Source organism: Corticium candelabrum, chromosome 20, assembly GCF_963422355.1.
Source record: "Corticium candelabrum chromosome 20, ooCorCand1.1, whole genome shotgun sequence".
Taxonomy (NCBI): domain Eukaryota; kingdom Metazoa; phylum Porifera; class Homoscleromorpha; order Homosclerophorida; family Plakinidae; genus Corticium; species Corticium candelabrum.
The window spans coordinates 244,017-269,016 of NC_085104.1; the positions used below are offsets into that span (position 1 = coordinate 244,017).

Genomic DNA, 25,000 nt, shown 5'->3' on the forward strand with positions numbered 1-25,000 from the left:
AAGGTAAACAGGTAGTTGATATTGATATCAATGTTTTGAAGGGTTTGATTTAGATAATAAATTACAATTTTAATTTATGTTTTTATTTAATTTTATTGATATTAACGTATATTTATTGCGTGAATGTTGCTAAAGGCAAACACAAACATTGAAGGTGTGAGTATGACACTGAAATGTGGTTGCGTTTTGTTTAGATGCTGGCCTACTTGATGTTAGCAAGATTGTCTACGTTGGCACCACATGCAGTTTTACAGCGTAAGTGCACGTTCGTGATGCATAACTGTGGTCATCTGAGGTGCTGCTGCTGCTGCTGCTACCACTGTGTGTGTGTGTGTGTGTGTGTGTGTGTGTGTGTGTGTGTGTGTGTGTGTGTGTGTGTGTGGTGTGTGTGTGGTGTGTGTGTGTGTGTTTGTGTGTGTGTGTGTGTGTGTGTGTGTGTGTGTGTGTGTGTGTGTGGTGTGTGTTTATATTTATATTTGCTGCAGGTTTGGATTCACTTATTGCTCCCTTATCAACGACTGTTCACATGAAAGTGAAACCAAGTGCGGTCAAACAAGAGTTTGAAAAACAGGATGAACTAAAGCGATCAGCTCTCCGTGCAGTAGCAGCTCTTATCACAATTCCTGACAGTGGTAAGAGTCGGTAGTGAACCAGCAAATTTTTATATTAGAGGATGCATCTCTCAATACATTAGACTATTGTATTGGAGGGATGTAACTCACAATACATTAGACTATTGTATTGGAGGGATGCATCTCACAATACACTAGACTATTGTATTGGAGGGATGTATCTCACAATACACTAGACTATTGTATTGGAGGGATGTATCTCACAATACATTAGACTATTGTATTGGAGGGATGCATCTCACAATACACTAGACTATTGTATTGGAGGGATGCATCTCACTATACACTAGACTATTGTATTGGAGGGATGTATCTCACACTAGACTATTGTATTGGAGGGATGCATCTCACAATACACTAGACTATTGTATTGGAGGGATGCATCTCACAATACACTAGACTATTGTATTGGAGGGATGCATCTCACAATACACTGGACAGATACACTGTATTACATTGTTTCTAATTTAATAATTTTATTTATATATATATTTTTTTCTTCAGATAAAAGTCCTGCTTTGACTGATTTTATCGGTAACATGAAGGCAAATGGTGACCTGTCAGCAATGTTCGATGCCATTCAAAGGGATGTTGCATCCAGTTCAATGGAAACAATGGACACTAGTTAGATATGCAGAAATACTTGCTATGACTAAATACATTATGACTGCTACATACATAGATTGTAACTTGTTTGTACTTTGTTTGTTTGCCTGTTTACGTAGCAGTGACGCATAATTGTTGTTTGTCAAAATTGACTCATCGTTATCATTGAATTATGTAGCACATGCTGCTATTTATCCCACTATGATGGAATACGGGTGAATTTCATTGTTGGATATCTCAATGCATATTGTACACACAGAAGGGTGTGTTTGTAGTACTTAACTAATATTTAATTAATTACGTGACATGTGATTTGCAGGACAGTTATTTTAAAATTATCTCGGCATGTCTTGCTACTTGAGGTTTGGTGCCTGCATGAGCAACAACAGCCTAATTACTAATGCACTTGAAACACTCCAGATTAAACTTTAATCTAGTAATTAAATTAACTGTTATTAATAATATAATAATATAATAACCGTCGTGGCTTAGTGGTTAGCGACAATGGCTACCACTGTATGGTTTGGGGGTTCAAACCCCAGTGACGATAGTAAATTATGAAACTTGTCTGTCTTTCTCTCTCATGTTTCTCTAGCTTTATCCATGAGACTATGACTCGTTTCAGTCGTTGGGGAGTTTCTGTGGTCTGGTGAACGGTCCGTTGACGATGACGTTCAGTGCTTTCCTGGTGGTCGTTGATATCCACTAGGCGTGCTGTCCACGAGTACGCGGTCACCGTAATGCCTGCAATCTATATCGAATTGGCTAGTCATTGATCGCCGTATGGACTGCACGGAAACATGTACCCTGCTGGGCTCACCTGCCGGGTTGGTGGGCGCCCAGATGGGGGTAAAGACCCCACTTGCCCATTATGAAGGGGCATAACGACACATATAGTAATATGAACAGTGGAACTCTGAAACTTATTGGTGATCTTAACACGATCATCAATTCATTAAAGGATGAACCAGATATGAGTGAAATCAGTTACCTGGTATACTCTGCTGCTTCACTAGTGTTCAAAAGGCGGGGCTCAAAGACAACGAAGTCAACCAATTCTCAAACACCAACATGGAGATGAAGGTTGGATATGGAGATTCTCACACTTTGACGTGCGATCTCATTGTTGCTGGAGGTTAGAAAGGGTTCATCGGACATTCGTATGTTACATGAACTCCGACTTCTTCAGCATAGGTTGGGCATTTCCTGTTCGGAGAGTTGTGAGGTCACCATCAATCGATTGAAAATGAAACTTAAGTCTAAGGTCGAGCAGACTAGGAGGCTGGAGAAGAATTGTAAGAGGCTTCGTCAGAATGGTTTGTTCAACGAGATGCTGGACGGTTTTACAGAGAGCTGGATAAGCAGACTATCCAGGTCACTTCCCCGCCATCCGAGTCTGAGATTGAGCAGTATTGGGGTGGTATCCTAGAAACTGAGGTACATCACAATGAGTCTGCCTTCTGGCTGAGACGTCAAACCGATGGCGAGACGCACCGGAAAGATGAGCAGCAGTGGTTACCTGTCTCAGACAATGAGGTCACACCATGTCTCAAAAGGATGGGGAACTGGAAGTCTCCTGGTCCAGACAAGGTTTATGGTTTCTGGGTCAAGCGTATCACGTGTCTTCACACTGATCTGACTCGTAACTACAACCTGCTGGTTCAGAATCCAGACTCTGTACCCGACTGGTTGTCTCAAGGAACAACCACTCTGATTTCTAAGAATGACAAGAATGACCAGGCCAAACATTACCGGCCTATCACGTGTCTGTCTGTCTTCTATAAGACCCTCACCTCAGTCATCAGGCAGAGAATTGCAGGGCATTTGGATCAGAGAAACCTCATGGCTCCGGAGCCGAAGGGTTGTCGACAGGGATCTTTGGTGCAAAGGATCAGCTGTTGATCAACAAGCTGCTTACCGAAGACTGTTAATTTATTAAGTAATAATTTCTTTAGCTAATCCTAATTTTAGGCAACACATTTTACTGTGTTGTAACGCGCGCTATATGCACTGAGATTCGTTGCTAATCAGTGTGCAGAAAGGAAACAATTGTATGTTTTATGCTGACGTCACCGCTGCTTTCAAGCCTCTGTGTGTTACAATGTGCCAAAATAATTTACACTCCCACGCCTAGCGCACGCGCTCTGCCACGTGACCACACTACTCGTCATCATGTCGAGTGCTCTCTTTGAAGAGGCGAAAAGTCTCGTCGTGACGGGCTGCGACACGGAAGCGCAAGGCAAATACTCGGAGTTCATAATCTATTGCCACAACCTGTTGGACGGCGGAGTGAAACAGAGCGAAAGCGGCAAGGACATGAGAGAAATGTTGGCGCTTGCGTACAATAACCGCGGGCACTTGCGCTACTTGTGCGTCGATTTCGACGACGCGATTGACGACTACACGAAGGCGGTTGAGTACAATGAGAATTTGGCCGTGGCGTTCTATAACCGAGGACAGATCTATTACAGACTTGGTACGTGCGACCGGGCTGTGTGTGACGTAGTTGTGGCTTAGGGCTTCGCCTAGTGTCGGGAATTTGGTATGACTATTTACAACTTTCGTTGACGTCGAGACGCATCGATTTTGCGTCTATTGTTTGATCTCTTGGGCGTGCAAAAAGCGCGCCAATTGAAGTTTTGAATATTTAATTCACGAGGCTTGGAATTGTGGGTTTAGTGGAGCGGTTTTGTATACGGCGTTGTACAGTCTGTGTACATAGGTAAGTAATTTGGTGCTTGTGGGGATACTTGAGGGAAGTTGAGAGGCAGAAAAATTGAGATTTTCATTTTCAACTTTCAATCAAAAATTGGTATCCTTAGTTAACTTCATTATTGTAGGTGTATTTCATTTTGTGGTTGATTATTTGGCTTGTTGGTGTGCTGTTTTATTCATTTAGTGGCAATTGATTGTGGTAAATGATTTATGGTGTCACTTCCTGTTTCCATAAGGCTTCCCTTGTTTTTTTTTGAGGTGATTGGCATGTTTAACTTAGTGTAGGGAATGGTACATGGTGGTGTGTTCCTGTTTCGCTTCAACTCGCTTAGAAAATAGAATTCAATTGCAACTAGACTCACCAAAGGTAAAACACAGTAGTTACACTGCCCGTGTTTTGCAAAGACTCAAGAGGCAAGGCTTTCTTGCAGTTTTTGGTTTATTAATTGATGATGTCATGGGATCTAGAAACTTGACCATACTGGAAGTTTCTGTTCTGTGATACTCACTTACTGGTGGTAACACAGATGTCTTAATGATATTTATGGTTTCAGTCAGAAAGTAACCTAATCAGCTTGTCAGATGTGACACTACTGTATGTATGATTAGTGTACACTGTATATGCATTGTACAGTAGGACCTCAAAGATACGAACACCAGACAACCGAACTGACCGGTCAACCGAACAGCATGCTCTAGCGCGAGCGCGCGCTCTTGCAAAAATTTGATCACGTAATGTAGCCACGCGCACGCGCACTTTTGAGGCGTGGCCTAGCGCTAGCCACGTGGTAGCTGATCCAAGATGGAGGCAAAGGACAAGCCTAAGAGAAAGCGAGTCAATTTATCTATTGAACAAAAGATCGAGATTCTTGAGAAGCTGGACAGAGGTATTTCTAATACAGCTATTGCTTCTGAATATAGCATTGGAAAATCCACAGTAACTGATATACAGAAATCTAGGAGCAAAATTACTCAGTTTGCCGTTGAAGCTAAAGACAGCAGTAGTTTTAAGAAGCGTTGCATTGTTAGGAGAGCTGATGATGACCAATTTGACAAGGCCATGCACCTTTGGTTCACACAAGAACGGCACAAAGGCACTCCTCTGAGTGGGGTTGTTGTCATGGAGAAAGCCAGGCTGATGCACCAGCAAATGTATCCAGATCGGTCACCAGATGATTTCAAGGCTAGCACTGGTTGGCTTCATAGATTCAAGCAGAGGCATGGTATTCGTCAACTAAGCATGCAGGGAGAGTCTCTTTCAGCTAATCCTCAGTCTGCTGAAGCATTCAAGCTGTCTTTGCATAAATATATTGAAGATCATAAGCTTTCCATCCATCAGATCTTTAATTGTGATGAGACAGGTCTGTGTTGGCGCCTGCTGCCGAACAAAACCCTGGCAGATGGTTCTGAAAAGGCTGCAAAGAATTGCAAATCCCCTAAAGATCGGGTAACATTGATGGCAACTGCCAATGTCAGTGGAGATATGCGTAGCCCTCTGGTCTTTATTCACAAGAGCGCTAAGCCTCGCTGTTTTTCAGGGGTCAACATGTCATCTCTACCAGTCCATTATTATAGCCAAAAAAGTGCCTGGATGGATCAATCAATTTTCTTGGACTGGTTTTTCAAGCACTTTGTACCAGAGGTGAAGCGTTACTTGAAATCAAAGTCATTGCCACTTCAAGCTCTTCTCATTATGGATAATGCACCATCCCACCCTTCAGTAGAGGCTTTGAGTTCTGAAGGAATGAGTTGCATGTTTCTGCCCCCCAATGTCACAAGTCTGGTTCAACCTATGGATCAGGGAGTGCTGGAGAACCTGAAGCGCAGGTACAAACGAGAGCTCATGAGAAAACTGCTGCTTCAATCTGAATCGAGTGAAGACTCCTTCATTTCCTTCAGCAAAAAGCTGACCATAAAAGATGCGGTGTACCTGAGTGCTAAATCTTGGAACGAAATTCCTGAAGTTTCTCTCTGTCGTGCTTGGAATAAGCTAGGGTTTGGTGGTCGTAGTATGGGTGATGCTTCTCGGATCGATGCCAGTGAATCCGAAGAAGAAATTACCTTTGAAGTATGTTCCCAGTTGGGCATCAATGAGGAAGAAATGGAGCAATGGCTTCTTGCTGACAAGGATGAAACTGGGTCTCAATCGCTGACTGATGAAGAAATTATCGACTCTGTTCAGGTCCAGGATCCATCGGACAGTGAAGATGAAGCTGAGCACACTGATGTAGCTAAGATTAGCCACACAAAGGCTGTTGATTGCTTTAGTGTCTGCTTGGAATGGTTAGAGCAGCAGCCTGAAGCCACCCCCATGAATCTCATGCTTTTGAGAGAGCTCCTGGACCTTGCAGGACAAAAAAGGGGTTCTGCCTTGAAGCAAAAGACAATGGATTGTTATTTTAGTAACCCTTGAATTCGTTCTTACACTCTCACAGTTACTGTAGTTCACGTACTTATCCTTTTTGTTAGCCATACAGTGTACTCCTGTTTTCACAAGTTATGTAATCATCGATATTACAAACTTCAGACTTATGAACATTTCACAATTACGAACACCCAATTTCCCGAGGTGTTCGTATCTTTGAGGTCCTACTGTAGCTCTTGTGTTGATGTTGGTGCTAGCTTTGCTTACCATTTCAGCCTGATTTTTGTATTTATTACCCACAAACGCAGTTCAACTCAGTGCTCAAGTCGCTGGTTATAGCGTGAAACTAACGTCTCTACAACCAGCAGCAACACGCGCAAATTGCGCTCCAAACCATCACCTCATTGTGTAGAAATTATGCGCCTTAGGTCATCAAATCAGACCATCATTGGTGTATTATATTGATCAACATTTCTGACCTTTGGAGACTGTTTGAAAAGCCTTTAGAATTAAGAATGCGCGGGTTAGAGATTCAAACGTGATTTGGGAAACCACTAGAATAACAAAAAGGGTTGTTGGGGTGTGGACATTATGTCAGTATGTAAATATTTTAATTAAATTACAGTATGACTTGTATTGCCCTTCTGTCCATTGTTTACATTTCTCTTTGTCTAGCTGCATGAATAGCTAGACTTGTGATGGCATACTCTTTGTTTGTTATTAGGACAGTTTGAGAAGTCAATTGGTGACCTATCCAGTGCAGTAGCTCTTGACGAGAACTTCCGGGATGCAAGAGTTTTTCTTGAACAATCAAAGAAGAATTTACAAAAGAAGTAACACGGCATATGTAACAGACGAAACGATAACAGAAAGGATTTAATTCAACGGCTGTTGAAATCAGTTGGATTTCATTGTGTTTTAATGGTCAAAGACGAGGCAGACACATAGACATATTATGGGTGGAACGATTGTGTGTCTGTGTAGACAGTTGGGTTTGTAGTCGATTTCAATAGAAAATATGATATGATGATATAGCAATGTTTTACTGATGCCTTGCTTGAAGCAGTAACTGTTGATGTTGGGAATGAGGTCAATGCACGCATGCGCAGAATGGGTACGCTCCAAAATACGATTTATTGTCAGAAACTAAGATGGAAATCTCTTACAACTGGTCAATCTATTACAAACAAGAAGTAATTCGTTAGACTATCATAGTCTCGGCTACGAAACGAAAACGTGAGATGCAACATCGTCTGCACCACATCCAGTCACGTAAACACGAACTTGGTGTTCAGGTCGCTCCTTTGGCAGCGTTTCGCCATACTCGACTCTAGCTGTCTCACAGCTATTTGAAAGGGGCTTTTTAGTCTGGCTCCAATTTGTTGTGATGACGTGGGAGGAATTTTGTCACCAAAAACCGTCAAATTTTCCGGCTTCTTTTGAGGCGTTTTTAATTCACCTCGTAGGTCGTATTGCGTTATAAACGCCCAGTTGTCTCGCCTACGAAGAGAAAACGTTAAAACAAAGAGGACATTTCTTTCATTTTTCTCTCATATTTACCATTTCCTCGCAGATTTCGCTTCCCGTCGGACGTACGTCTTCCAGATGCTGTCCTGACGAACAACGTCACACGATCTGTAAGCTCTCGCCCCGTACTTGGGAGGAACAGCCATCAGCGCGACATACAGTGAACGCCAATCAGACTTGCTTGCTTGTACAGTAACACCATGACAACGCACTTGATTAATAGGTATCCCGGATGTTTACCACATGGTTGGTATCCCGGATGTCCAAATTACCACTGTACACTAAACATTTTAGTACACTCGAGTACTCGAGTCTGGACTTACCACGCCTATTTTCACACACTTACTTCACTGATTGTTACCTCACGTCATAGCCTTGACACCCACCTGACTAAATACTATACGTCACAAACTCAATTAGCTTACATCTATCTATCTATCTATATTTTTAGAGTCCGTTCAAAGAATGGAGAGCCCATGGGAAATGTGGTTACCAGATAAGACATATAGGGCGGAAACAACAATATTGCTATCATCCTGGATTGTAATACTAACAATCGATAAATGAGCGTTTAGAGCAATGATTGCTACCCAGCCCTCACTGCCTACTATCTATCTATCTACTTTAGTACGTCAGGGTCTGTCCTGTTCAACCGTTTTCTGCCATTCGAACTGGCCAGAGAAAGCGTTGAAAATGTGACGGCGGCGAAATGGAAGAAGTGTGTCGACCACGTCATCCAGAAGTGGAAAACCATTACAGAATGTCAGACGGCGTGCTAGAACAAGCGGTAGAAAGATTAGTAGGTGAGGAGAACTCTTCAGACAGTGAAGAGATCCTCCTCGGAGACGACGAGAATGACAACAATGATTAATTTGTCCATAGATCTGACTCCACCTAGTCACGTGCTCTCGAATGATATGTTTATCAACGGCGTAGGGGGCGTACACTTGCCGAGATACGGGAATTTTAGTTACAGCGATCCGGACTTCGCGTGTAATTCACTCATTGTTTGTGCGGACAAAGATGTCTTTTCCCCCTACGATGGCCCTGGAGACTTCAACTTTACCCTCATCATAATTGATCATGAAAACACGAAGAACGGACTGCATTTCCACGCCAATGTCTCTCGTTGCCATTGCGCGCCCTACTGGCCTTTACAACAGTGTCTGCGCACTAGCAAGGACCGTGCAGATAGCAGATATGCGACTAAACAACGAGTGAACTACACGCGAAGTCCGGATCGCTGTAACTAGACTTGACAGGCTCGCCAGTCTACACGAGTAGGACAATAACGTAGGAATACACTCACCTTTCCACATGCTGAAGTCGTCTTGAGATTTGTAGAGCGTGAACGTGGTGAATCACTCACCACCATGCAATGTTTGGAGGCTTGGCGTGATCTGCCGGGTCACACATTAAGCTATTTGAGTTTGTGACGTAAACTATTTAGTCATGTGGGTACTATTTAGTCACGTGGGTACTATTTAGTCACGTGAGGTGCCACGACTATGACGTAAGGTGACACTTAGTGAAGTAAGTGTGTGAAAGTAGGCGCCAGACTCACGGTACACGGAAGGCTGCAATGATTATACGGGAACCGGACACTGCCAGGCTCACGTGACTCTGGGCACGAGGCTAGTGAGGACGGTAAACTCAACGTTTCCTTCTTTGCGAGCTGACGGAGGCAACTGGACGCATTCTTTTTAGGCTTATTTTTATGAGTTTATGTGTTTGGGATTCTCATTGTGAGCAATAGGAATTTGTTGGTGTGAAGAGAACGTAGACACACAGTAAGGAATAAAAGTAAATTTTTTGCTACATAATGACTTCAGAGCAGTCAAATGGAAGGTTGGGACTTTGTCTTCGCAGCAATAAGCGACGGTCGCCAATGGATGGTTCTGCGGCATCTCTTCTGACTTCTTCGTCCCATGAATTGCATCACACGTTTCCTGTTGTTGTGCAGCCTTCTGCCTTATCCGCCCCGCAGCCACTACATACATCATCATCAGCTTCACATTCTTCACATTCTTCACATTCCCATTTCCAGCCTATTTCTGTTCGAGGTGCAGATGACAAATTGTTGCCAACTCCACAGATTCTCACGACATCAGCTGCAGTCCTGAAACCTCCAAATGCTTTTCTTCGTACTTCAGTTTCATCGAATTCAAAGAAGGAAGTCACTGAGCAGTCTTCCAGTCAATTGAATGTATCTTCTTCATCTTTATTTCACGTTTCTCAGCCGATTGTTACTACGACGACCCTATCATCTCAACAGTCTAACAATCTCATCTCAGCATTTTCAAACTTGTCAATATCGCAAGGACCAGATGGAGAAAGCAATAGGAATGAACACAAACAAGGAATTGAAGTCAATCTAAAGCAAACGTCACCAACTAACACATCCTTTCCTTTTGCCTCAACTCTTCCCATTGGTTCAACTTTTTCTTTTTCTTCTGCTGAATCGTCTGCACCATTGCAAGCTGGCGGCAGACGAGTGAAATCTGCCGTGAGAAAACTACGTCCCATTCAGCAGCAAATTTCTAAGCCAAAAATCGGAGATACATCACCAGTTGCATCACTACCTGGTGCATCACCAGTTGCATCACTACCTGGTACATCACCAGTTGCATCTCTACCTGGTACATCACCAGTTGCATCTCTACCTGGTACATCACCAGTTGCATCTCTACCTGGACAAGATGGAAGGAACTTTAGGTACAGTGATGTCACAGATGATGAAGACAATTGTTTTGCTGGACAGAATGTACTGAGTGTGTTGAATGAAGAAGCTGCATCTCGTGGTGTCAGTTTTGAATTTGCAGATTGGGAAAGATTTGGTCCATCACACTTGCCAACATTCACAGTACAACTGACATTTGGTAAAATTACAGCAGAAGGAGTTGGAGCTGGAAAGAAAGCTGCAAAAGAGGATGCTGCACGTAGAGTTCTCAAGCAGCTGACCCGAAGGATGTGCTATTTAAAAGGCAAAAGTTTCACGCCCAATGGACTACTACAAAATCCAGTTGGTTCTTTACAAGAGTATGTGGCAAAACGGCATCAACCTCAGCCTGAATACGCGGAAATATCCAAATCAGGCCAAGATCATGCACCCGTTTACAAAATTTCTTGTCAAGTGTTTGGACAGATTTACATCGGAACAGCAAGTAATAAGAAGGAGGCCAAGTCCAATGCTGCACAAGCTGCACTAGATGACATTGTTGGAAGCAACAAGATGAGCAATCAGTCGAAAAATATTGCCACAAGCAAAGGCACAACAACAACGAAACGTCCAGTTATGAAATTGACAAGACGTCCAGTTATAAAATTGACTGACGACAGTCAGAGTGAAGATGAAGAGATACAAGGACAGGAGGTCTCTCATGACGTTTTGGCTACTAAACAATCAGAAGCAGAAACTGTAAACAAAATGGTTAAAAAAGCGTACGAAACTGGCTGTGTACGTCCTGTGGATGGTTGTCGTGCATTACAATATGAAGACACGCTTAGAGAGCTGGCAAACTTTCTTGGATATCGGCTAACGTCCTCGACATTCTCACCGGTATGACATCTGTGTTGTCTGCTTTTCTACTGTATAGTTGTAGGCAGCCTGTAAATTTCTAGTGTATGTTCAGATCCACATTATTAGGGTAGACGTGTACTGTGTGTGTGTGTGTGTGTGTGTGTGTGTGTGTGTGTGTGTGTGTGTGTGTGTGTGTGTGTGTGTGTGTGTGTGTGTGTGTGTGTGTGTGTGTGTGTGTGTGCAATCTTACTACTGATGACTCTAATAACAGTATGGTATTTGAGGACCATGAAACCGAAATGGTTGCGGTGGTTATGACTCTTCATCTTAACGAAGATACCCCTCTGATATGCCAACATTCCAGTTCCAAAGCCACAGAGAAAGAGGCACGAAACGATGCTGCATTGAGTATCCTCCTCAGCCTAACAGCCACCAACGATCCTACAAAGCAACAGTCATTCTAACATAAATTATAAAGTTAAGGACACCGAGTCTTTGTTAGAACAAGTTATAGTACAAATAGAGGACGAATGGTATTTGTAATTTTGAATATTTATTAGTAGTTTTTAGTAAACAAGACTAAAAATCTATTAACTAAATAACATGTAATCAATGTATTGAGTTATGAAGCTTGTGTGTTGGACTTCAAGCAATAAACTGCGTAGTGATTGGTTTTTGCAAAATTAAATTGAGTGTACATATACATTGGGACCAAACTTCCTCGGAGTTTTGAGAACCTCGCGCGCACAAAGACTGGCACGTGACAGCCATGGAAACCGATGGGTGCCAGTCACCTGTGTTACTCTTCTGTCATAGCTCTATGAAGTTCCTGGCTGAGAGAATTGTGACATCAACCACAAGGAAGACGTCGCAAGTGAAGATAAAGTCGAGCGGGCAGATAATCAACGATTTTATGTCTACTAATTTTGCAGAAAGACGGCATTGCGAGATCTGTAGAGTTTCGTGACATGATCAACTGGGACACTTTCTCTGACGGCTGGCCGGACATTTTTATCGACTCGGTGAAGGATTACGCAGGACAAGATGGTTAAACATTTGCCGTAACCCGTATTTCCGGTTGTATGACCGATCACTTCCGGTTGCACATAGTAATGTTTCTTGCAAGTTTACACTCACCACAAGTCATTTTTGAGCAACTGTCAATACTCTACATATTTCCAAGGTTTTCTTCGTCGAAATTATAATTTAGGACTATATGCTTGATATGCAAAAATAATTAATTTATTTATTTATAATTTTATGTTTGATATACATTTTAGTCCAAATTAATTAATTTATTTATTTATTTATAATTTTATGTCTGATATACATTTTAGTCCAAAGTAATTAATTATTTTATTTATTTATAATTTTATGTTTGATATACATTTTAGTTCAAAATAATTAATTAATTAATTAATTTATAATTTTTTTATTATTCCAGGTACCTTGTCAAATCCTTCACCGTTATTTTACCTTATTTTTCAACTGGGACAATGGAACGAGTTGACACAGAAGGACAAGTAGCTACAGCAAAGGTAGACAAATACACTTTTGATTAACAAAAATTAAAATTAAATTGTAGATTGTATGATGGTTGGTTTGTTGTAGACGTTGGCTAAATTGTTGTCTATGATACCATTGAGTGCACGTGGCCCAGCACAGTTGATTATGTTTGACATACATGCTTTACAAGAACGATTCTACTTCACTGATAACATTATTCCAAGGTGGCTAACTGGTGTGTGTGTGTGTGTGTGTGTGTGTGTGTGTGTGTGTGTGTGTGTGTGTTTGTATTTGCATGTGTGCATGTTGATAAAACTCGATATTAATTGATTAAGATATTTGATGTTGAGGTACAAGAGAGTTTCCTGTATGTTTCAGGTTGGAAACAGCCATTCCATTGCTGCTGCAGCGTCTTACAGAGTTAGTAGATCACAAGCTAGTTAGCATTGCTTTTCCAGATGAAGGAGCCCACAAACGTTTCCACCGTTTGTTCTCCAACTATGAACTCATTACATGCATTAAAGTCCGCAATGGGATGAAACGTGTTGTTACATTGAAAGAAGGGAATGCAGTTGGAAGACATGTTGTTATTGTAGATGACTTGGTGAAAAGTGGGGGAACTCTTCAAGAGTGTGCAAAGGTTAGAGTGCGTGGTGAAACGTTATAATGTCTCATGATACACTAGACTTGGAGGGATGCATCTCACAATACACTAGACTATTGTATTGGAGGGATGCATCTCACAATACACTAGACTATTGTATTGGAGGGATGCATCTCACAATACACTAGACTATTATATTGGAGGTATGCATCTCACAATACACTAGACTATTATATTGGAGGGATGCAGCTCACAATACACTAGACTATTGTATTGGAGGGATGCAGCTCACAATACACTAGACTATTGTATTGGAGAGATGCATCTCACAATACATTTAGTCTGTAAACAGATTGCTTTAACATGCAAGATGGATGTTGTCTGCAGGCATTAATGACAAGCGGCGCCAAGTCTGTGAGCGCCTACGTTACCCATGGTGTCTTTCCCAAAGAATCCTGGCGGAAGTTCCTCCCATCAAACGACGAAACAAACATCAAATTCACACATTTCTGGATCACAGATTCTCTTCCATCAGCAGCAGACATAGCAAAACACAAACCATTTGAACTGCTCTCATTATCAGATATCATTGCTGACATGCTACTTGCATATGACCTCAAAGTATAGACACAAAATAAAGTTTTATCAACATTTGGTAAGCAGATTATTGAATGTTTGATGGTAACGTTTGTTCAATGGGGTTACCGGACTGAGCTCCACATTTTGAATTCTTGACTTGTGAATGGTGGAAAACCTTCTAATGAGAGATCACTAGAAAGGAGATTACAAGCACATATGTTAACAGGCAACATTACACACACACACACACACACACACACACACACACACACACACACACACACACACACACCACGCACATGCACACACACACATGCACCACACACACACACACACACACACACACACACACACATCTGAGTGCCTCAGGTCATATTTATGAGAGCTTACTTGGGAGAGGTGTATACTCTAATCTGTCTCAAATGAGTGTCCCTGCCGTTCTGGTGGTTTGCCAATATAGCAACCTGGACATGAAATGCACGACACAGCCTGAAAAAGCATAAAATACAAAAAAAGTTATAAAAAATTAATCAAAATAAATATTAAATAATTATAATTTTATTTATTAATTTATATTAATTAATTAATTAGTTTACTAACAGTATCTCCATTGCATCTTACTGGTTATGCTTATTTGTCAACAAAATTGTTGTCCATCCTACAGGTTCGGTGAGTGTGACAACAGTCACTTCCTGCATTGTAGCACATAATTTGTATGGCACATGACACTTTGTAATCATTACTCATTGAATTCAATACCACCTCAAGATCATGGTAGTGTGATCCAGCCCGGACGGATATCTTACTCGGAGTATAACTCTCATCAATACGAAAGTCAGTATAAACGCCTAACTCCTTCAGAAGAACGAAAACCTACATACCAGCCCTCGTACCCAAGCCCTCGTGCGCGGCCTCTCCAGTCGCGCACGAGGGCTGGTGTACGAGGCCATACCTGAATGGCAGTTTTGCGCGGGAACTGAATGTCTATGAGATGCGGCTGCGTGCCATCAGATCTAAATCAACAGACAATTAGATGACCATTTCACTCATTTTACGTGTCAACTCACTGCCAGTAGCTGTCTAGGTTACCATCTCGTAGCTGCTGGACTCCAAATCCAACTTTGCACGAAGATACCGACCAGACCGCCTCATCTCCTATTTCATTGAGTTTTGCGCCATAACGTTCTTCTTCCTCGACATCGTGGAAATCCATGAAGTGCCTCGAGGCGCCAGACCGTTTAAGCGCCGTGAGCATGCCCAGAACTTACATGACGTCGTCATAGCAACTTGTTTACTAAAACTAAAGTTTTGCACTTAATTAAAGTTGAAAGCAAAATAAAATCTTTTATCTAGCCTTGCGTAGCCAAACTCCTTTCCGCTCCGTCATACTTTTTGTACACTGTCTCTATAGCACCTTAACGCGCGTTAAGACTAAAGTTTACTTGTCAAGGAAGTGACGTCACAATGGCGTGATCGTTCATCGTACGGCTGCAACATTTGTCGCTTGTTTTGTATTGCACGTAAATGAACTACGTACAGAAGGTGATCTCTACCTGTAAAGATCTCTATTACGACATCAATCCAGCGACTCTAACAGGAGCGATCGACGTCGTTGTCGTCGAACAGGAAGATGGATCTTTCCTATGCTCGCCCTTTCACGTCAGGTTTGGCAAAATGGGTGTGTTAAGAAGCCGAGAAAAAGTGGTGTGTGTTATATCCTTTACCAGCCATTTATCAGGATTTAATATAATTAATTAATTAATTTTGTTTAGATTGATATTCATATCAATGATGTGGTAGTTGATTTGCAGATGAAGCTTGGAGACTCTGGAGTTGCGTTTTTTGTTGAAGAAGTGGAGGAGAATGTGGGTGATGTCATCGTCTGTTGTGGTTGCACTGTGTAGTACCTTGATGACGTCACTATGAAATTGAAGGTTCCCACTGAGTTGGCCACATCTCCACTTCCGGGTCATGAGGATGCAGCTGAGCTGATGGCGAAAGGTGTAAGGCAATTGAAGGAAGAGGTACGTACGATGAGCTGGCGATTGATAAATGTTTGAGTTGCTGCTCAATCAAAAATATAAATTTAATTTTAAATTTAAATGTAATTTGCAATTAAAATGATTGATTTCAATGTATACTCATGTGCTTCAGGCTGTGTGTGTGTGTGTGTGTGTGTGTGTGTGTGTGTGTGTGTGTGTGTGTGTGTGTGTGTGTGTGTGTGTGTGTAAACGTGACTTTTATTGTCAAACGGCACAGCTGCAGTTGTGTGTTTGATATGTTAGTGACTATTTTGTATTGTATTAATAGTTGTGTGTATTTCAGCTTGCTGCTGCTGAGGCTGCTGATCAACATCATGAACCTGTCATCACAGACGCATCTGGAAAACAGACATTGCAGGTGTTGTACAGTTTGGCATGCGTTGTTTGTCTTGTATATAATTAATTAATTAATTAATTGAATTTTTGTTATCGTTGCAGGGTCTGAATGATACAGTGTTCATGTCTGGAGGAAAAGGTAGAGGGTCTCTTGTGTTGAGAAAGTTTCACAGAGTGGACCATCCGTTTTCGGACAGTGAGGACAGTTTGTGGCTTACACCAGGATCCTACAGGTTGTATACAATGCACGTGCACTTGTGCGTGTGCGTACACACACACACACACACACACACACACACACACACACGCACACACACACACACACACACACTTCACTTCTGGGTGACAAGAAATTTACTTTGAGTGAGTTGTATGTGTGATGTTGGGGTTAGGTCTGTACGGCAAGGATCGTGCCCTTTGAGTGACACTGAGGCTGAAATGCAGCAGAGGAAAGACAAAATGCTTGCTGACTCACAGTCCATGGATGACAGTGTCACATGGAATTGGGGTGGATTACCACAAGAAACACCAAGGAAGGTAACCAAGTGTTGTTTGTTTGTCATAGGTAGAGGAGCTGACATGAGCGAGAGGCAGGCGGGTAGTTTACAAGTATGGATAGACAGACGGACGGACAGACAGATAAACAGACAGACAGATGGACGGATGGATGGACGGACAGACAGATAGAGACAGATGGACAGACAGACAGACAGACAGACAGATGGATGGATGGACAGATAGACAGATAGATGGATGGACAGACAGACAGACAGACAGATAGACAGACGGACAGACATATAGACAGACAGGCAGATGGACAGATGGATGGACAGACAGATAAACAAACAGACAGATGGACGGATGGATGGACGGACAGATAGACAGAGAGACGGATGGACAGACAGACAAACAGACGGATTGATGGATGGACAGATAGACAGATAGACGAATGGACAGACAGACAGACAGATGGACAGATGGATGGACAAACAGACAGATAGACAGACAGATGGACAGACAGACAGACAGATGGATGGATGGATGGACAGACAGACAGAAAGACAGGCAGGCAGGCAGATGGACGGACAGACAGATAGACAGACAAACAGACAGAGTTGTGTGGTGAGTGATTTCAGACACGTAACGTTGACAGCATTTCTACAGAGCAACACACAGGAAAGAACTCCATCTGCCACACAACCCATTCCCTGCGAAAAGTCTCGTCGATTACCAACTCCAAAACCGACAACAGAGGACACCGACAAGATGGAAAATCCAACATTTCTCTCAAGTGTCATGAGACTTGTCAGTCGACGAAAATCAAAGAGATTCTCAGAAGGAAGTTTGGATATAGAAGAAGGCATCTACCTTAACCAGATTGACAACGAAGAGCAGGCAGCACAATATTTTCCTAAAGTTCGTGTAGAATTAGTTGAATCAAAGCAGAATGAGAGTGCGGTGGTGGTAGTGAGTGATGAGAAGGATGGTGTGATTGATTCGGGAACGTCGTCTGATCAAGATGCAGCAACGAGTCCATTGAATCAGAGTCAAGAGATACAGACAGAAGAAAGCAATCAGAATGGAGATATGCTGTCTGCTATGTGAGTACATGTGCTATGCTACATGTATTTGTCTGATAATGTGTCAGTGTGTAGAAATTGACACGCATGCACACACACACACGCACACACACACACACACACACACACACACACACACACACACACACACACACACACACAATGGGACTCAGCTTGTTGGTTTTGTGTATTGTGTGACATTTATGAGTCAATGGACTGTCATTCAGATCTACATACAGGTTGGTGTGTAGAGTAAACATTGTGCTTATTTATTAGCGAGTCACTTGGTGAGTTGAAACTTTCTCTTTGTGGTGGCTTGAAGGACCCGGATACAGTCATACCTGAAGGTGCCAAGTTTATGTGGAGTTGTGTGTGTGTGTGTGTGTGTGTGTGTGTGTGTGTGTGTGTGTGTGTGTGTGGTGCGATAGCTCAGTTGGTGTTACATCCGGGACCTTGCAGGGTTGCAAGTTCAAGTCACAGTGATGGTGAGCTATGGCATAATTTCCTTGAGCTAGAAACTCACACACAATCGCCTCTCTCGACTCAGGAGTATAAATGAGTACGTGGTCATTGACTGGGGTGGCAAAGGCCTCCGACTGCGACAAAATCCATGAGCCACTGGGGTCCGAGTGGGACTTCGAGTGCCCACACCACAGTTGGCATCGCAGTCGGTGCTCCTGTGAGCACCTGGCCAGGCTCCGGGAGATTGCTTAGCGCAACCCGTAACTCCTGCTTAGTGCACAGGAACCAAGCCAACTGGCTGGGGGCATTACCGTTTAACGGCAGCTCCTTATCCATTTGTCATTTTGCCATTTGTGTGTGCACGTGTGTGTGTGTGTGTGTGTGTGTGTGTGTGTGTGTGTGTGTGTGTGTGTGTGTGTGTGTGTACATGTGTGTGTGTTTGTTCTCTATTCTTGTTGATTTAGAAAAATTTTCACAATACAAAGTCACGTACGATGCATTTTGTGAGAAGCCAAGCATCCTAAGTGATCCAAATTTGGTGGTAAAACTTGGAGGACGGTGAGCAGCTTTCAAATCAAATACGTCATCATTAGTGGGTTGCTTATATGGATACTCTTATTATCAGATTTTACAACTGGCAGGTTGCTTTACCCATGATTTTCTCAGTTGTAGCTTTTAGGCAGCCACTGCCTCAGGTATAGTGGATATAATAATTTTTTGTTTGTTATTTGCTTGTTTATTCCTGTTTGTTTGTTTATGTTTGTTTTTGTGTATACATATTTGTGTATGTCTTTTGTTTGTGTGTACATATTTGTGTATGTTTTCTTGTTTGTCCATATGTTTGTTTGTGTGTACATATTTGTGTATGCCTTTGTTTGTCCATGTTTGTTTGTGTGTACGTATTTGTGTATGTCATTTGTTTGTCCATATGTTTGTTTGTGTGTACATATTTGTGCATGTCTGTTGTTTGTCCATATGTTTATTTGTGTGTACATATTTGTGTATGCCTTTGTTTGTCCATGTTTGTTTGTGTGTACGTATTTGTGTATGTCATTTGTTTGTCCATGTTTGTTTGTGTGTACATATTTGTGTATGTCATTTGTTTGTCCATATGTTTGTTTGTGTGTACATATTTGTGCATGTCTGTTGTTTGTCCATATGTTTGTTTGTGTGTACATATTTGTGTATGCCTTTGTTTGTCCATGTTTGTTTGTGTGTACATATTTGTGTATGTCATTTGTTTGTCCATGTTTGTTTGTGTGTACATATTTGTGTATGTGATTTGTTTGTCCATATGTTTGTTTGTGTACATATTTGTGCATGTCTGTTGTTTGTCCCTATGTTTGTTTGTGTGTTTGTATATTTATCTGTTTGTTTGTTTGTTTATTTTGCACGTTTGCATTTGTCCATACGATTCGTCATTATTGCCATAAATCATGATCTTGATCAGAATCTGTGTTTAGAAAAAGATTAGTGGACTTGTGAAGGAACACATGAGCAAGAAAGTAAATTAATTAATTATGATTGTTTGATGCAATTTCTATGGAGGTGAGCAGTTGCATGATTCTTGTGTTTATAGCGACGACTTGCTTCTTGGTTTACATGGAGACGTCAGGCTAGTGAGGTTGCAAACGACAGAAATCAGACAACAGAAACTGCTGTAACACAATCAGCTATAACACAAACACAGGTAACTTAGAGTGAGACCAACTATATCGGAGGGATGCATCTTACAATACACTAGACTATTGTATTGGAGGGATGCATCTCACAATACACTAGACTATTGTATTGGAGGGATGCATCTCACAATACACAATGAACTCATTTATTAGATAAACGAGGAGCACCTCACTAATACATGGCCATCACACTTAACAATAATGTGGCGCCAGTAAAGTAATAGTAAAAGCTCTAACAAGTAATGTACAACTAAAATAACTAAACTAGGATAAACAGAACTAGATATTGTTTCTGGCTAACCATATTTTAAGAGATTCTTTAATTGTCACCTTTACGATTGATGATAATAGTTGACGTTGATTGTGAGGAGGAATAGAGATGACATCAAGGAAGGGGAGAAGACTTGGAGTATCAATAAAGCCTCTAGATCCTATTTGAATATTTAGTTGCTTACAGGTGAAGCCTTTTGATTTGATGGTCATCATGAAGTCTGTATACCGTTCTGATTTTCTTTTATTTGCATCAAAAAAGTTTGTTTCGAAAGGGATTGTTAGTTCTATGACATAAAATTTGAGCGTATGATTATTCCAAATCAACATGTCAGGCCTTTGTGCAGTAGGAATGATGTCAGATGGAAACTTTACTTCACAGTCTTTTAAATCGGCAAAGATGTTGAATTGATGTGGTAGATGGTTAATAGCCGCATTATAGAGAAGACTGAGAACAGAGTCGTGACGTTGATTGTAATGACGACATTGTAAGAGGACTGAGCAATTATTGAGAACGTGAAGAAGGGTTTGACGTTGATGACATAGAGGACATTTATCACAAGAACGTTTACTCCATAGGACAAGATTAGCATTTGAAGGGAGGGTATCAGAAACGGCATTGAGGACAAAAGAGAGTTGATGACCGGGAAGACAAGAGACAACATTTGCCCAGACGTCAGACGAACAGTTCTCTAGACGGAAGATGGATCCCTGGACATGTAGATTCTTAGTTCTTGCAAGAAGTTGTTTTTGGTGTTCCTCCTTTAGTCTTGATTTGGTGATGTCACTCAATTTTGCTGCAGAAGCACCTGGTGTTTCAGATAGTGACTTTGCTGCTTCTCTAAAAGCAGAGAATCTGTTGCTATACGATTTATTATATGCTTGACTGGTGGCCAAAGAGCGGACACAGTTGTCATGTGAGGATAAGAGACGGGCAGATTTTGAAGACTGGAGGGAGATGGAAGACGTAGACAAACGGGGTAAGCCAAGACCAGCATTTTGTGGGAAGAGGTAGAAGATGGCAGTACAGGCCGAGCGACGAAGTTTACACCATTTCTATTGTATTGGAGGGATGCATCTCACAATACACTAGACTATTGTATTGGAGGTATGCATTTCACAATACACTAGACTATTGTATTGGAGGGATGCATCTCAGAATACATTAGACTATTGTATTGGAGGAATGCATCTCAGAATACACTAGACTACTGTATTGGAGGGATGCATCTCTCAATACACTAGACTATTGTATTGGAGGTATGCATCTCACAATACATTAGACTATTGTATTGGAGGGATGCATCTCACAATACACTAGACTATTGTATTGGAGGGATGCATCTTACAATACACTAGACTATTGTATTGGAGGGATGCATCTCACAATACACTAGACTATTGTATTGAGGTATGCATCTCACAATACATTAGACTATTGTATTGGAGGGATGAATCTCACAATACATTAGACTATTGTATTGGAGGGATGCATCTCACAATACATTAGACTATTGTATTGGAGGGATGCATCTCACAATACACGATGTAGACCCATTTATTGAAATAAACAGGGAGCAACTAGCTAGTACCAGGCCAACGCACGTAACAATAGTGCGGTACCAAAAATATACAAGCTAGTCTGGGGCCCTATAATCTTTTGCACTGCCCCTCATAATGCATGAGCAAAAGACTAAGTACACGAAACATCAAACTAAATAAGTAAACAGCAATAAGTTATAATACAGTTACTTCGTATTTCTCATTATCCATATCCTGTGTGACTCTTCAATAGAACATGTGATGATTAAAGATATTAAACATTTACATTCCTTGGTTGTTGCTTTAAGGATTTGAAGAAAATGGTCCAGTCCATGATGATCAATGATACCCCTTGAACCAATAGAGATGTTTATTTGCTGGCAATTGTAACTTGATCTTATCTCTTCAACCAGTTCAGTGTATCTATCACACTTGCGTTGGTTTGCTGACTGAAAGTTTGTTTCATAGCACACCGTCAGTTCAATTATATAGACTCTGTTGGTTCTTTCATTCCAAATAATAATATCAGGTCTTAACCTTGAATTAATAATGTGTGAAGGGAAGGGCACATCACTACATTCAAGGTCAGCATAGATAATATTTTCTTTGGGCAATTTCAACCTTGCCATATTGACTATTGTATTGGAGGGATGCATCTCACAATACACTAGACTATTGTATTGGAGGGATGAATCTCACAATACATTAGACTATTGTATTGGAGGGATGTATCTCACAATACACTAGACTATTGTATTGGAGGGAAGCATCTCACAATACACTAGACTATTGTATTGGAGGGATGTATCTCACAATACATTAGACTATTGTATTGGAGGGATGCATCTCAGAATACATGTGTAAACTCATTTATTTAGAATAAACAAGGAGCTAACCAGTCGTATGTAGCCAGCACAGACTAACAATCCTGTGGCGCCACACTAAAATTGATACAGTTAGTAAAAAACGCTTGCAAACAACAGTACAGTTAGAACTATTGGCACACTAAGCAATATATAAGATAACTATCTATATCTAAGCTAATCTTACTTACTATGTAATCTATTTCTAACAAGCCATATTTTAAAAGAATGTTCAATTGCAGTTTTGACAATATTAGACATGAGATGTTGTTGGTGTTTAGTTGGAATGTTTAGTAGATGAAAGAACTGCTGGAGACCAATGATGTTAATAAATCCTCTTGACCCAACTTCAATGTTGATCTGCTTGCATACAAATCCTTGCTCTTTGATGTTGTTGACCAGTTCCGCGTATCTATTTTGTTTGCGCTCATTTGCAGCATCAAAGTTTGTTTCATGACATATTGTCAGCTTGACAAAATAAACTTTAATGGGATCCTTCCTCCATATAATATATCAGGATGTTGAGAAGTGGCAATAATATGAGTAGGGAAATGAGTGGAACTATCCTTGTGGTCGGCATAAATGTTGAACATTGGGGAAGATATTTTATGGCTTCTTTTAATAGTAGGTGTAGAATAGCATCTTGTCTTGTATTATATTGTCCATTTCTCACTAAGACTTCACAGTTGTTCAGTACATGGAGAATCGTTTGTCTTCTTTGACATAAAGGGCATTTGTCACAGGTTCTCTTTTTCCATAGGACCAAGTTAGCATTTGATGGTAAAGTTTCGTTGGTAGCATTCATGATAAAAGATAGTTGACTTGATGGTAAATTACTAACACACTTGCCCCACATATCTGGTGCAGAATTGTTTAGTCTGCTGGTACATCCTTGAATTTTTGTACTGTTTAGTTTGTTTAAAAGTTGTTGTTGTTGGTCTTCTTTTAGGTTGAATTTAGTTTTCTGTGCAAGTGACCTGGACGACAATAGTGGATGGTTTTGTAATGACTTTAGTCCTTCTCTAAAACAAGAAAATCTTTCAGGATAAGAGTTGTTGGTAGCTTTCTTTATTGCCAGTAATCTGACGCAGCCATCTTTAGATATTAAGAACCAAGAACATTTGACAGATTGCAATTGAATAGCTGCATTGGATAAATGAGACAATCCTAAGCAGAATGATGCAGTTTACACCATTTCTTTAGATAAAAAGGTATGATGTTGTCAAGTGTTGTCTTCATCCAACTTGGGGCTAGTGACAGCAGGCAGAGGATCCATGTGAGTCTTGGATAGACACCATGATGGTATACTTTCAGTTTCCTTTGGCCATTGATAGGGCAAGAGTCAACTTTCTTTATCAATTCTTCAACTTTATTTTTCAAAAAGATATTGTATTCATTAGATGTAAATTATCATTTCTAGGCATTACCAGGAATTTGAAGGTCTTATTGCCAAGGAAGGGAATGGTCTGCCCACATATTGAGATGGATGGGTCATGGTTGTGACATTTAGTTTGATATGACAATTTCAAGCAACTATATTTTGGCACCTTGATGACTAGCATTGACCATTGACATCATTTGGACACTATATCACAAAGTTTCTGCAGGTCCTTGGACAACTTTGCTATCAAAGTCACGTCATCGGCAAATAGAAGGGCATCTATCACATAAGCTGATCTATTCAGTTTGTAACCAGGTGCTGGTGTAGCTTGTTTAAGTTGAATTTCAAGGGGTTAATAACCATGTTAAAAACAATCACTGAAAACGGATCACCCTGAAACACTCCAATGTTACAAGGAAGTAGTGAAGTAGAGATTTTCAACAACCATTTGAAGGTGTTGTGGAGCAGGATGTTGTTTGAAACTGTCTTTGATTAGCCAGTGAGGTACAGAACCATAATATTATGCATTGGCAAAATCCAGCCAACAGACAGATAGAGTGTGTCTATTTCTCTTTGAATCCAAAAAAGCAGACCATAGTTTGAAATGATGATCATGTGTGCCACTGACACCAGGAAGAAAAGCTCTTTGAATACTAAGATCTATACTGCAATCTTAAAAGATCGTTGGTGTGACTTCCTGTTACAGAATAGCTTAATGGATACTTGTATTCTAATACATGGAGTCAGTGCAATAGGTCTAAAGTTAATTGGATCTGATGGACTTTCTG

General features: G+C 41.1%; 8 protein-coding genes across 16 annotated transcripts in view; 5 read left to right on the forward strand and 3 right to left on the reverse strand.

Moving 5' to 3' along the window:
• LOC134195929 (cullin-associated NEDD8-dissociated protein 1-like) overlaps window positions 1-1,390 on the forward strand; it is a 15,671-nt gene extending 14,281 nt beyond the window's left edge. For both annotated transcript variants that reach the window (XM_062665019.1, XM_062665020.1), the window contains 4 exons: window positions 1-3; window positions 195-255; window positions 486-632; window positions 1,137-1,390. The exon at window positions 1-3 is cut by the window's left edge and continues 108 nt beyond it. In XM_062665019.1, the coding sequence (XP_062521003.1) occupies window positions 1-3; window positions 195-255; window positions 486-632; window positions 1,137-1,261 (336 nt within the window). In that variant the 3' untranslated portion in view covers window positions 1,262-1,390. The remainder of the gene's footprint in view (window positions 4-194; window positions 256-485; window positions 633-1,136) is intronic.
• Window positions 1,391-3,372: 1,982 nt separating this feature from the next.
• Window positions 3,373-7,357, forward strand: LOC134195546 (tetratricopeptide repeat protein 32-like). The gene is made up of 2 exons (XM_062664585.1): window positions 3,373-3,714; window positions 7,043-7,357. The coding sequence occupies exons 1-2, from the start codon at window positions 3,411-3,413 to the stop codon at window positions 7,153-7,155; spliced, it is 417 nt and encodes a 138-aa protein (XP_062520569.1). The 5' UTR covers window positions 3,373-3,410; the 3' UTR covers window positions 7,156-7,357.
• On the forward strand, window positions 4,586-7,036 carry LOC134195545 (jerky protein homolog-like). Of its 3 annotated transcripts, none has more exons than XM_062664583.1 (2): window positions 4,586-4,840; window positions 4,914-7,036. In XM_062664583.1, the coding sequence occupies exon 2, from the start codon at window positions 5,014-5,016 to the stop codon at window positions 6,364-6,366; it is 1,353 nt and encodes a 450-aa protein (XP_062520567.1). In that variant the 5' UTR covers window positions 4,586-4,840; window positions 4,914-5,013; the 3' UTR covers window positions 6,367-7,036. The 3 variants fall into 3 exon arrangements, with proteins under 3 accessions (XP_062520567.1, XP_062520568.1, XP_062520566.1); XM_062664584.1 differs by having other exon boundaries at window positions 4,983-7,036; XM_062664582.1 differs by having other exon boundaries at window positions 4,586-7,036.
• A 19-nt stretch (window positions 7,358-7,376) lies between the features above and the next one.
• LOC134195547 (uncharacterized protein C2orf50-like) lies at window positions 7,377-9,244 on the reverse strand. The gene is made up of 3 exons (XM_062664586.1): window positions 9,155-9,244; window positions 7,879-8,242; window positions 7,377-7,818 (listed from the first exon to the last, which is right to left on the reverse strand). Exons 2-3 carry the CDS (start codon window positions 7,989-7,991, stop codon window positions 7,587-7,589), a joined length of 345 nt encoding a protein of 114 aa, XP_062520570.1. The 5' UTR covers window positions 7,992-8,242; window positions 9,155-9,244; the 3' UTR covers window positions 7,377-7,586.
• A 230-nt stretch (window positions 9,245-9,474) lies between these two features.
• LOC134195507 (uncharacterized) lies at window positions 9,475-14,102 on the forward strand. Of its 5 annotated transcripts, XM_062664540.1 has the most exons (7): window positions 11,846-12,239; window positions 12,298-12,412; window positions 12,476-12,548; window positions 12,810-12,903; window positions 12,977-13,095; window positions 13,250-13,511; window positions 13,863-14,102. In XM_062664540.1, the coding sequence occupies exons 1-7, from the start codon at window positions 12,135-12,137 to the stop codon at window positions 14,100-14,102; spliced, it is 1,008 nt and encodes a 335-aa protein (XP_062520524.1). In that variant the 5' UTR covers window positions 11,846-12,134. The 5 variants fall into 5 exon arrangements, with proteins under 5 accessions (XP_062520523.1, XP_062520520.1, XP_062520522.1 ...); XM_062664539.1 differs by lacking the exons at window positions 11,846-12,239; window positions 12,298-12,412; window positions 12,476-12,548; window positions 13,250-13,511; window positions 13,863-14,102 and adding an exon at window positions 9,475-11,404 and having other exon boundaries at window positions 12,977-13,082; XM_062664536.1 differs by lacking the exons at window positions 12,298-12,412; window positions 12,476-12,548; window positions 12,810-12,903; ... (1 more) ...; window positions 13,250-13,511; window positions 13,863-14,102 and adding exons at window positions 9,475-9,648; window positions 9,715-11,404 and having other exon boundaries at window positions 11,650-12,127.
• Window positions 14,080-15,283, reverse strand: LOC134195508 (anaphase-promoting complex subunit 10-like). The gene is made up of 6 exons (XM_062664541.1): window positions 15,122-15,283; window positions 15,007-15,067; window positions 14,817-14,909; window positions 14,676-14,746; window positions 14,445-14,543; window positions 14,080-14,246 (listed from the first exon to the last, which is right to left on the reverse strand). The coding sequence occupies exons 1-6, from the start codon at window positions 15,265-15,267 to the stop codon at window positions 14,177-14,179; spliced, it is 540 nt and encodes a 179-aa protein (XP_062520525.1). The 5' UTR covers window positions 15,268-15,283; the 3' UTR covers window positions 14,080-14,176.
• Window positions 15,284-15,518: 235 nt separating this feature from the next.
• The window catches only part of LOC134195605 (phosphatidate phosphatase LPIN3-like), a 13,307-nt gene continuing 3,825 nt past the window's right edge, over window positions 15,519-25,000 (forward strand). Inside the window, exons 1-12 of one of the 2 annotated variants that reach the window (XM_062664655.1) lie at window positions 15,519-15,758; window positions 15,827-15,919; window positions 15,989-16,078; window positions 16,380-16,454; window positions 16,535-16,665; window positions 16,825-16,969; window positions 17,597-18,033; window positions 18,289-18,359; window positions 18,939-19,032; window positions 19,100-19,169; window positions 19,938-19,979; window positions 20,054-20,164. In XM_062664655.1, coding sequence (XP_062520639.1) covers window positions 15,579-15,758; window positions 15,827-15,919; window positions 15,989-16,078; window positions 16,380-16,454; window positions 16,535-16,665; window positions 16,825-16,969; window positions 17,597-18,033; window positions 18,289-18,359; window positions 18,939-19,032; window positions 19,100-19,169; window positions 19,938-19,979; window positions 20,054-20,164 — 1,539 coding nt within the window. In that variant the 5' untranslated portion in view covers window positions 15,519-15,578. The remainder of the gene's footprint in view (window positions 15,759-15,826; window positions 15,920-15,988; window positions 16,079-16,379; window positions 16,455-16,534; window positions 16,666-16,824; window positions 16,970-17,596; window positions 18,034-18,288; window positions 18,360-18,938; window positions 19,033-19,099; window positions 19,170-19,937; window positions 19,980-20,053; window positions 20,165-25,000) is intronic. The other variant, XM_062664657.1, reaches the window with a different exon arrangement.
• The window catches only part of LOC134195665 (uncharacterized), a 5,243-nt gene continuing 469 nt past the window's right edge, over window positions 20,227-25,000 (reverse strand). Inside the window, exons 1-2 of the mRNA XM_062664729.1 lie at window positions 24,879-25,000; window positions 20,227-21,482 (exon numbers count right to left, since the gene is read on the reverse strand). The exon at window positions 24,879-25,000 is cut by the window's right edge and continues 469 nt beyond it. Of these exons, the coding sequence (XP_062520713.1) occupies window positions 20,436-21,482; window positions 24,879-25,000 (1,169 nt within the window). The 3' untranslated portion in view covers window positions 20,227-20,435. The remainder of the gene's footprint in view (window positions 21,483-24,878) is intronic.